The sequence below is a fragment of the Mobula birostris genome, chromosome 8 (genome assembly GCF_030028105.1).
Source record: "Mobula birostris isolate sMobBir1 chromosome 8, sMobBir1.hap1, whole genome shotgun sequence".
Taxonomy (NCBI): Eukaryota; Metazoa; Chordata; class Chondrichthyes; order Myliobatiformes; family Myliobatidae; genus Mobula; species Mobula birostris.
This window is the reverse complement of record NC_092377.1, coordinates 161061401-161073776: the sequence shown is the minus strand read 5'-3', so window position 1 is coordinate 161073776 and position 12376 is coordinate 161061401. Positions and strand designations below refer to the sequence as shown.

Below are 12376 nucleotides of genomic sequence, written 5' to 3'. Positions count from 1 at the left end.
GGTCGCCTGTACCGTAAGGCGTTGTGCTAACCACTACACTACTGTGCCGCCCCTTTTCTTTATGATTGAGTTATTGATTATGGTTGGAGAGACTGAGTCAACTGTGGCTACACTCCTAGAATTCAGAATAATGTGAGGGAGTCTTTTAGACGCATTCTTATAAAATGATGAAGCGAACAGATAAGATTAAGGCAGGAAAGTTGTTTCCACTTGTCTGTGAGACTAGAACTAGGAGACGTAGCCTCAAGATCTAGGATGAAGGTGAGGAGAAACTGCTTTCTCCAGAGATGAGTGAATCTGTGGAATTCCCTGCCCAAGGAAGCAAAGGAGATACCTCATTAAATATATCTAAGGCATAGTTAAATAGATTTTTGCATTGCAGGGGAATGAATGGTTATCGGGGAAAGGTAGGTAGATAGAGCTGAGTTCACGGCCAGGTCAGCCATGATCTTATTGAATGGCGGGGCAGGCTCGATGGGCCGTATGGCCAACTCCTGCTCCTATTTCTTATGTTCTTACGGAATTATTAATCTATAGCAATACAGATTGAACTGTAACATTTAGCTTCATATGTTGCTTCTTTCTAGGCCCTTAATATGAAATTATTACTCTTCATATTGTTATTCTTCATACAAATGCACCACCACACTGGTCTCTCATGCCACTTAATGCCTTCTCTTTGCCTTCCTGCCATTTGCAGCGACCGACTGGCATTGCTTCAGGTCCGGACCATCCTGCAGCAGCTGGGTCTCCAGAGCACTTGCGATGACAGCATCATCGTTAAGGAGGTGTGTGGGGTGGTCTCCCGTCGAGCAGCTCAGCTCTGTGGTGCTGGATTGGCGGCTATCGTTGACAAGATCAGGGAGAACCGTAACCTGGACACCCTGAAGGTCACTGTTGGACTGGACGGGACGTTGTACAAACTGCATCCACAGTAAGTTATCTTGGAGGTCTTTGTGTACGTGTTTCTCGATAGTCTCGGTCACAGATGGCCAAATATGCATGAATATTTACTTCTTCCGGTGAACAATTTCTTCCCCCCCACTTCCTCTATTTCCCACTCTGACATTTTACTTCTTCTCACCTGCCTGTTACTCCCCACTGGGTCTCCTCCTCCTTCCCTTTTCCCTATGGTCCACTCTCCTCTCCTAAAACATTCTTTCTTCTCCAGTCCTTGACCTTTCCCACCCACTTGGCTTCACATTCACCTTCCAGCTAGCCTCCTTCCCCTCCTCCCTCCTTTTTATTCTGGTACCTTCCCCATTCCTTCTCAGTCCTGAAGAAAGGTCTTGGTCCAAAATGTCGACTGTTTACTCCTTTCCGTAGATGCTGACTGGCCTGCTGAGATTCCCTAGCGTTCTATGTGTGTGTTACCATATACCCCGTTCCTCAACTCAGGATCTACTTGTTCCACAGATTTTTTTTTTCAATACTAACATTGGAACTTCCATTAATATTGGCCACAATCTCCAGCACTTCCTGAAGGTGCATGAGGGATGTTCTAAATTTCTGATATCCCAATTTAGATTCTTTTTTTATTTCAAATGGTTGGCATGTATTTGTTGCTTAGATGATGACATAAACATGAATCATTACATTTGATCCTTTGGGTAACTGGATAATCTATTAATCCTTTGAAAACTTGAATGGCCAAGAAAATTGTTCTGTTTTGTAACAGTAAACTAATTCAATTGAAGACACAGGAGTCTGAAAAATGGGTCTAACCGTGATTACTTTAAGTGGGGCACGTATTTCACGTGGTAATGTGATGACCTATTCAATTCACATATTTATACATATAACCCGTAATTAATTATTTAAACGAACAAGAATGCTTAATCAAACAATATTATATATACAAGATTACTCAAACATAACTGAAATATTAAATGCACATCACTCACCACAATGCTGAATTGATTTCACAACTTACAGACTCACTTTCAGGGACTCTACAACTCACGTTCTCGGTATTAATTATTTACCTTTTTTAGTACTTTCATAGTTTGTCTTTTGCACATTGGTTCTTTGGCAGACTCTGTGTGTGGTTTTTCATGGATTCTTTTGTATTTTTTGATTGAAGACCAAAAAGAAACTTACATGTGGGGGTAGTGATCTTAAATGAGTATTTTTGAATATCAAACAAGATGCTTCCAGAATCAGAGCAAGGATATCATTGAGATTATATTAGGAAGGAGGTACAGGAGCTTTAGGTCCCACACCCTCAGGATCAGGAACAGTTACTACCCTTCAACCATCAGGCTCCTGAACCAGTGTGGATAACTGTTACCCACAACAAAAATCAGAGCTGCAAAGTGAAGAGGTGAATAAAAAAGTTTGAAGGTCGATCAGAAGTTTAGCTCCAAGTCTGCAAGTCCACAGGTCTGCAGGAAGGTGAAGACGGACTGTCCTGGGAATGGAGGATTGTGTACAGTATATGGGTGGGTGGGTGGGAGGAAGGAATGCAACTTGTTTTGCTGTTGTTGCATTGTCGTGTGTTATGTTCTGTTTTGTTAGGATCTGTGTTGTTTGGCCGAACATCATGGGCAGGCTATGTTGGCGCTGGAATGTGTGGTGACACTTGCCGGTTACCCCTTAGCATGTCCTCGGGTGTGTTGGTTGCTGATACAAGTGACACGTTTCACTGTTTTGCTGTACTTGTGATAAATAAATCTGTATCTGAATCTGTGTTATCCATTCGGTGTTGGGGTGAGGTATGAAATAAGCCTGAAATTGAAAGCAAATGATTACTTGTTTCTATTGTTTTTTGATTTTGTTTGAGAGACAGTTGGTACAATTTAAAACATATATAGTATGTCTGAGACAAAAGTCCAAGTGGAAAAGAAAGCATAGAAAGATCGTAACTAAAAGGCTGAGATAGAGTTGATGTGGAGAGGGTGTTTCCAATAGTGGGAGAGCCTAGGACCACAAGGCACATCCTCAGAATAGTGGGACGTCCCTTTAGAATAGAGATGAGGAGGAATTTCTTTATCCAGAGGGTGATGTATCTGTGGAATCCATTGCTACAGATGGCTGTGGAGGCCAAGTCACTGGGTATATCTAAAGTGGAGTTTGGTAGGTTCTTTATCGGTAAGGGTGTCAAAGGTTACATGGTGAAGACAGGACAATGGGGTTGCAAGGGACAATAAATCAGTCTTGATGGAATGGGAGAGCAGACTTAATAGGCTGAATGGCCTAATTCTGTTCTTATGCTCCAGTCAGGGATTCCCAACTTGGGGTCCACAGACCACTTACTTAATGGTATTGGTCCATGGCATAAAAAGGGTTTGGAACCCCTGCTCTAAATAGAAGTAGAAGTAGGCCATTTAGCCCTTCGTCTGTTAGGCTATTCGTTATGATTTTGACTGTCACCCAAATTCACCGTGCCGTTCCAGCTTTCTCCCTTGATCTCCATAGCACGAAGAAAAATATTCAGCTCCTTCTCGGATATCTATAATCATGTAATGTCAACTGCTTTCTGTGGAAAAGAATCCCAGAGGATGAGCATTCAAGAATTTTCTCACCCTAGTCCTAAATGGCTTATTCCTTATCCTTAAACTGTGAACCCTGCTTCCAGGTGTGCAACTCCTACTCAACGTTTTAGGAACAGCTTCTACCCACCCACCGTTAGATTTCTGAAAGGACAATGGACCAACCCATGAACATTACCTCACTGTTATTGCTCTTTTTTGGCACTACTAATTTGATTTAATTAAAAATATATATATTTCTTATCGTAATTTATATTTTTTATGCCATGCACTGTACTGCTGCCACAAAACAACAAATTTCATGATATTCTATATGTCTGTGATATTCTGGATTTTCCCAGCCATCAGAAATATCCTTCCTGCTTCTAACACGTACAGCCCTGTTGGATTTTTGTAGGCTTATGTGAGATTCTCTTTCAAGTCTCCATTCTCTGGAGAACAGAAACCTAAATTTCTCTTCATACATTCACCCCACCATTCTTGGAATCAGTCTGCTAATATTTCTCTGAACTCCCTCCACAGTAGGAATATTGATCCTCTGAAAATAAGGTCAATCTGCTTACAGGTGTGGTTTCACCAAGGTCCTGTATAATTGCAGTAAGATGTCCCTGCTTCTATAATCAATTCCTCTTGTTGTTAAGACCAGCATAGTTTTTCTTGTAATGACATAGCCTCGCTCTCTAAATGGCTGTTTCACAAGTGAGAGGCTTAATGATTTAAATGGCATTCTCTATCACAATTCATTTTCCAAAAAGGTAACATTTGAGATATGTGTTGGCGTGTGGCCAAGTGGTTAAGGCGTCGGTCTGGTGATCTGAAGGTCATTAGTTCGAGCCTCAGCTGAGGCAGCGTGTTGTGTCCTTGAGCAAGGCACTTAACCACACATTGCTCTGCAACGACACCGGTGCCAAGCTGTATCGGCCCTAGTGCCCTTCCCTTCGACAACATCGGTGGCATGGAGAGGGGAGACTTGCAGCATGGGCAACTGCCGGTCTTCCATGCAACCTTGCCCAGGCCTGCGCCCTGGAAACCTTCCAAGGCGCAAATCCATTGTCTCACGAGATTAACGGATGCCTATAAGCATTTGAGATATGAGTGCAACTTGTTTGCTGTAATTCTTCTCTATTTTACTCTATTTCTTTGCACACAAGACAGTCACTAACTTTATACCATACAATTTGTAGGGGCTATGTATCTGTTTTCTATCTGTTGTATTTTGTGTTGCATGTTTACTATGGTAGTTATCGTGTGGGTGGGGGCTTGGTAGAAGTGAAAAGCTTTAGTTACATATTCATGCTTTTGCTTTTGGGAGTTCAGTTAGAACTAGTGAGTGAGCTGGGGTGATAACTTTTCTTTTGAACGCTTAAGCACACATAATTACATCTAAAATTCTTTAACTTCACTTAAGCCTGTTTAAATTAGCTTAATTACCTTGAAGAAAGCTCAAAGTATGTTTAATACGTTAAGGCGCATTTGATTGCAGCAGCTTCTATGGGGTCCTTTTAAAGTGCATTTCTTATGACAGCAAGATCCTGCTAGTCATTCAGTACTGCAGGTCTACCCCATCAGCGAGTTGCTCACTGGCTAGGAAGATGAAGGGACTGTGCATGGTGTTGCTGCCTGACTCGAAAGAGGCGTATAGTCCAATAGCGAGCGACCGTCTTGGTCGCTTTTCTTGTGATCGCAAGCCCTTTTGGACATTGTTAATGTGGAATGCCGCAAGTCCAATTCACTGATTTATTGGCAGAGAGCAGGGGTAGACGGGGGTGGCGTGGTGGGTCTGTGTGCGCTGTGCGGCCTCGGTCATAGCGAGGACATAAGCCTCGATCCGTGGTGTCGCCTGTTTACGGCTGCAAGGAGAGAGGCGTCAGAGCCGGTGTGAACCACTGGGGGTGGGAGGCGCACCACCCAGGGGGGAGTTGATGCTCTCCCCCAAGTGTTTGCTCGGCTGAAGACAAGCTGTATTTTGGTCGACTGCAGATTTCTGTGGTGTTCATGGCTCGGGTCTGGACTATATACTTTTTGCGTGGCTGTATCTTACAGATATCTTAATGTGCTTGCTATCTTCTATGTGCCACCTGATTGCTGGTACAGTGTTTTGCATCTTAGCCCCAGGGTGACACTGTCTCGACTGACTGTGTTCATGTATGGTTGAATGACAATTAAACTTGAATTGAATTGAATTGGACTTGTTATATTGCTGTTAGTTTTTATCGCTTCAAGATTAAAAATATTCTTCAACTTCCTGACCCGGTTCTGGGCCATACCCTTCAAATACCTGCCTCTTGGTTTTTTTGCACTACCTTACTTTCCATTTTTCTATTTTCTATTTATGATTTATAATTTAAATTTCTAATATTTACTATCGATTTGTAATCCAGGGAGCGGGAAGCGCGGAATCAAATATCGCTGTGATGATTGTGCGTTCTAGTATCAATTGTTTGGCGCCAATAAAGTATAAAGTATTCTTTGGCTTTGAAACCTGTTTTTGGATTGAATAAAGGCATGTCATGTCAGTTGGGATCAACCGTGCAACCCCCCATGCTTGGTCTCAAAGTGGTGTATGTTTGAGTAGCTACTCCATAATTTAGTTGTTGTTTGGTTGTATTCTGTGGATTGGGGCAAAAGGAACCAGATTAAACTTATCTATTTAATGCATCATAAAAGGCATATATCAGTGCAGATGGATTTGAAATGCCTGGCCCTATTTATCTTTAATCTTCGTCTTCCAGATCCATGTATAATTGTTTTCCTTTTCTTGCTTGCAGCTTCTCCAGGATAATGCATGAGACGGTCGAACGCCTATCCCCCAGGTGCCAGGTGAAGCTCATGCAGTCAGAGGATGGCAGTGGCAAGGGAGCGGCTCTGATCACTGCAGTCGCCTGTCGCATCCGAGAGGCCGGCCAACACTAAAAGTAAATACTGCAACGCTTTCTCTTCCATCTGCACTAGGGATCTCCCCTCCTCTACCTGGCCCACATCTCTTAAAATATTACCGAGCGCATTTGAGATGTGCAACTTCTCCGGATTTCAGAATGGGATTGTGATTGCTGGTGTTCTCCTCATTTGCCCAGATATGAAGGATGCCGAATGGAAGTTGCTACCTCCCATGCCTAACGTCGACCAAGATGTTGATACTGATTCCAACGTGACCTGTCACCATCTCTTTGCTGTGAGGAGCTGAACATGACTATGACATTGCAGTTGCTATTTTTAACAGAACTGAACTAATTTTGTAAATAGGTTATTAATATTTCAGATCTGCACTTGTTAGGGAAGGGAAAGGGTGTTGTGAGGTGTGATTAAAAAGTTAAGTTAATACTGGAGGTGAAGAATATCACTAAGGTAGTTTATTTCAGAAATTTAAAAAAAAAAGTTGTTTTGTAGTTCCTGCTGATACACATTTGTTGTGACTGTAAATATGCCATCTACAGATTCAGTAGATTAGGAAGCTTCTGTGAACATGCTCTCAAGTTGCAATCTATCTCCTATGTCATTGGGCCAGAGAAGACTGGTAGCTAATCTCCTAGATGTGTCCCATTCTCATCCGTTTACATTAACAAATTGAATTGAGTATTTGCCCACTTGGCTCTGACTTTGCTGTGTCTATATGCCATTCATGGAAGCAAGAGCCATAGAAGAGATCTGAAGTTGCCATTAAGTTTGGACCTCAGCTGTCATGGGCCTTTAACTTCATAGGCAGTGAGAAAGATTATACTTTTGACAGCAAGAGTGATTAATATTGCATTGACTGACTTGTGTAGGTCACCTTAATTTTGTACAGGTTTACAAAGTTAACGACTCACACACTTTCAAATATGCCGCCATGCAAAAAATGGTGGGGACAAAGAAATTTTCTGTGACACCCCAACATTTTCGGTTGGGTAAGGTTAAAAGTTCAAGCATATTTGTAAAGTTGGTACAAATCTGTAAATAATGGGGATGAGCACTATTTAAAATATTACTTATATCTCAAGAATGTGCAGAACATTTTTATGGAGAATCAAGTTAGCATCACCATCAGCTTGGCTCAAATTTCAGCTTCTCTATTACAACCACAGTACACTTCCATGGAACTGCAGCTAACGTGGAGGTACTTAGATTGTGCTTGTGCATGCAATGGGTTACCACTGAATCACTTGTAGAATTTGAGAATTGCATCTTTTCAATTCTAGTGGATTATTTCTGGGTCCAAAGGGTGTCCCAGCTATGCAAGGCTTCCACATTGAATTGGTTTCTACCATTGTGACCAATTAACTTTTGATATTTGGTGATATATTGAAAGCATCTTTGAAATTCAATGACCTGTGTTTTTTTAAATTAGAAAAAGTATACATGTATTTTTATACCGAAGCAAAATCGTAGTTAATTCTTTGCACAGGAGATGTATGAAGTATGGTACAGAAATATTATCACTGGAACCAACTTTTGTTGAGCTTGTGTAAACTCTGTTAAGTTTGTACACTGTTATTTAAGTAAAATTCAGTCTGTATGTAGTAACTCAGCACACACAATACTACCTGCATGGGAAACATGCTGTCATTACATTCTTGTGAAAACTTGATAACAATTTCAACCAATTACATTTTGTTTTTTTTTAAATCTGGTGCTGGTTATGGGTACAAAGTAGATGTAGGTTACTGGGGATAGTTGATCAGATAATGATTCAACCTTGGTCAGTTTGTCTGTCCGAGGAACCTTGGTATATTTATTTAATACAAGTGGGATAGGAGATATTCTCCATTTTTATAAGAAACAATATCTGTTGATGGTTGGGTTGAGTTGTTCTCTGACCTTGGCAAATCACTTGCAAACATTTCGTAACCATATGAGGAGACATCATCAGTGTGCTATTCCCTTGTGATGTGTCTCCTCTGAATGGTTGGCTTTTATACACTTATCGATCAGTTGATTGGTCATCATTATGGATACTCAATTATATTTATAAGCCAATGCAGGCAAAATTGCAGACAACGTACAGAGTTCGCCATGCAACCAATCAGTGACGAGACCCTCTCCCTATGTCACTATTGAGTTTCCATAATGACAACCACTCAACTGATTGGTAAGTATATAAAAGCCAAGCACTCGGAGGACACACCACAAGTGAACAGCACACTAACGAAATGTTCCGTGTGGTGCCGAAACATTTGCAGATTGATTGCCAGGATCGGAGAGCAATGGCAACGCAACCATCAACTACCCGAGCTACACGTTTTCTGAGTTATTTCCAAAATCCGTTGGTTCATACAGATGATTAAGTTCAGCCTCCTATTATTGTCAAACTTCTCTTAAGCTTCTCTCCACAAATTGGCCTGCACAACCACAATAACCTACTGTGCTGTAACTAATGAAGAAGCAGTTAGATTGCACTAGCGTACAATAGGCATTGCTGAGATTCATGCTATGTTCCCATCTGTATAAAAAGTGGCTGGTCAAAGGTGGAGTGAGTGAAGTCTAAACATTAACTTGATACATTGGATTGCATTGGAGATCAAAGCCTGTCAGGCCTTTTCCACCCTTGGTCACTTTGCTTTCCTTCCTGACCTACTGCTCAGTAATCTTGTTCCTGAAGGAACATCTGTATATGTGTCACCACCATTTCAATTATTTCAAACCAAAGATTGTTCAAAAGATGAAAGTGAAACTTGTCATGAAATGCACTCCAGCTTGTCCATGTATGATGAGAAAAGTCATTAGGTCTTCCACCACTGAACATCCTTCTTAAGGTACTTTTACTCTTTAATATTATTTTGCTCCAAGGATTTGTTCATTGTGTTTAAGCACGTTTTGCAGATGGCTGGTAATTTGTCTTTGTCATTTTTTGATTGAAACAGTACCACCTTCTCTGGTTACACGAACTGAATGCTGAAGAGGAATACAAAATTCACCTTTTCAGTATTCATTCTACAGGAAAGTAACAGGAGGGAAGCAGAAACATAAGAGATTCTGCAGATGCTGGAAATCCAGAGTAACTCACACAAAATGCTGGAGGAACTGAGCAGGTCAGGCAGCATTGAAGGAGAGGAATAAAGAGTCAACGTTTTGGGCCAAGACCCTTCCTCAGTACATCCTGATGAAGAGTCTCAGTCTGGAGTATTGACCCTTTAGTCCTCTCCATAGATCAGGAGTTCCCAATCTTTTTTTATGCCATAGACATCTGCCGTTAAGCAAAGTGGTCGTGGACCCCAGGTTGAAAACCTCTGAGATGCTGCCTGACCTGCAAATGGAAAATCAGGTTTTGAGAGTCATTTCATACCTTTTAAACCTCTTGGAGGAAGTATTACTGCCCTAAATGAATTGTTTCAATTGCATTCCTAACCACTGCTTATGTGACATTGGAGTCTAATACAGGGAAAGAAACAAAGGCAAAAATTAATAAGTTTCTTGAATTGAGTGGATGCTGGAGATTTTAAATTTAGTAGTGCACTATTCTGTAAAAGAACAGGAAGGGAATTGTATTTGGGATTGTATTCATAGATTTGGAATTGTACCATTGATACAATTGTTGTGGAAGGCATTGGTCATCCACTTTGGTAGAAAGAAAATGCAAGTTTATTTTTTCAAGAGACATTGAGACCAAAGATGCTGGTGAAGGAACAATTTACTGAAGGAACTCAATAGATCAACTAGTATTTGTTGGTGGGGGAGGGGGGAAGTGAAGAATTGTCGACATTTGGTGTCGAAACCATTCATCAGGACTGAGAGCGAAGAGACGAGACGGCCAATATAAAGAGAAGGGGAATGACGAAAAAGGAGTATGAGGCGATTGGTGGGATCGAGAGGGCTGCAAGATGACAGGAAGGTTGTGTCAGGAAGTGGAAGGGAACAGGGGTGGAGTTTGCAGAGAGTGGCAGGTAAATGAGAGACGGAGGCAGGCAAAGAGAGAATTAAATTAGAGGCAGATGAAGCAAGTTGAGGTGGGGGGAGAGTGAAGGGTGGAGACTTCTGGTCCCACTCACCAAGCTCCCTTCACAGTCGAACAGGACCTCCTATTTCTGAGATATTGGGCACAGAATGATATTATGAAAGACTTCCCAAGGACTAATTACCTTCCATATCATTGTGATTCGATCATTGTCTAATCTGATTTTAACTTTGATTCACTGTTCTTTCTTTAGTGCTAATTAATTTATGAAATTTGGCCATTGGATTTGAACTGATTTCACCTGAAACAAGGTTTATCGGGTGTATTTAAGTTTCCCATTGAACACACACTTTTGTCTTGAACTTGATAGCAACTCCCACACTCAGCTCTATGTGTTAACTTTTGACTGATATTGATCAAAATGGGATTATATTACTGAAAGCAACACACATCAAAGTTGCTGGTGAACGCAGCAGGCCAGGCAGCATCTGTAGGAAGAGGTGCAGTCGATGTTTCAGGCCGAGACCCTTCTCGGCCTGAAACGTCGACTGCACCTCTTCCTACAGATGCTGCCTGGCCTGCTGCGTTCACCAGCAACTTTGATGATTTGTCTTCCACACTTATAGAATGTACATCTGAAGTAAAATAGACACAGGAAAATAGAAATAGACCATTTTACTCTTTAAACCTTGTCCGTTGTTCATTACAATCATACCTGATCTCCTATCGCTTTTACCCTTTCCTACCCAGCTGGCTTCACCCATCACCTTTTAGCTATCCTCCTTTCCCTTTCCCTTCCGGTCCTGAAGAATGGTCTTAGCCCGAAACATCGACTGGTTGTTCGTTTCCATAGATGCTGCCGGACCTACTGAGTTCCTCCAGCATTTTGTGTGTGTGTGTGTGTTGCTTTGGACTTCCAGCATCTGCAGAATTTCTCATCTTTAATATTTTAATGAAACTGCTGGATTTTTTATTCGTAAATCAAACCGATGTGAATAGACCTATAATGTAGCAATTCTAAAATGTTTTTTTTAAAAACCCAAATCTTTGTTATATTTCATTACCAATAACAGATGCTTTCACAAAGTAACTGCTCCTTCCTGGCACACTTAAACCACATCCATTGCACAGCTTCCGTAAAAGCAATAAACGATTGCATCCCAGATGTGGGTGTTGTTTTGGGAGCTCTGAGTGTGGAGTCACAATACAAACCAGCTGGAAATTATGCAATAGACTCGACCTATGCATGAAAAATCATGATACTGTATTGTGTGTCATTACGCAACATTAATATTTATTAACGTTTATTTATTTTGATTACTAATGCAATAGAGCAAGTCTGTTATTTTTATATAGGACATGCACAGTTTCCAAGGCTGCTATTACTGTAAACTGGGTTTTTACTCTCTGCTGGATTAATGTTTAGATGCAAATTAAATATATTTCCCATTTTAAAAAATCACACTGTTGTCTCTTGTCATCACTTTCATTGTAGCAGATCACAACGTACTGAAGATGTTCATTCATATATTAATTGACATACAGCCTGGCCTTTCAAGCCGTGCTGCCCAGCAATCCCCCAATTTAATCCTATTATAATCACGGGACAATTTACAATGACCTATTAACCGATCAACCAGTGTGTCTTGGGACTGTGGGAGGAAACTGGAGCACCCGGAGAAAACCCCCATGATCACGTAAGGAGTTTCTACGTTCTCCCCAAGTGGCAGTGGGAATTGAACCCGGGTCGCTGGTAGTGTAAAGTGTTCTGCTAACCACCACACTGCCATGCTATTTATCCAAGTCCGACTTTAAGAGCACTAAAGGCAGTTTGAGATACTGCAGCGATGAATATTCTTTGCCACCTGATTAGAGAACCAACTATATCGGGGATCAGAGGGAAAATAAATCAGCCATGGCCGAATGGCAGAGAAGGCTTGATGGACTGCTCCTGTATCTTATGGTATTTACTGGGCATATTTCAGAGTGAATCCTAAAGTGCTGTATTACAGAGAAG

At 41.3% G+C, this 12376-nt stretch overlaps 1 protein-coding gene across 5 annotated transcripts in view; it reads left to right on the top strand.

The window, feature by feature from the left end:
- Positions 1-11821, top strand: part of LOC140201879 (hexokinase-2-like) — a 104410-nt gene extending 92589 nt beyond the window's left edge. For 4 of the 5 annotated variants that reach the window (XM_072266637.1, XM_072266635.1, XM_072266638.1 and 1 more), the window contains 2 exons: positions 701-934; positions 6260-11821. In XM_072266637.1, coding sequence (XP_072122738.1) covers positions 701-934; positions 6260-6404 — 379 coding nt within the window. In that variant the 3' untranslated portion in view covers positions 6405-11821. The remainder of the gene's footprint in view (positions 1-700; positions 935-6259) is intronic. The other variant, XM_072266636.1, reaches the window with a different exon arrangement.
- Positions 11822-12376: the final 555 nt, after the last annotated feature.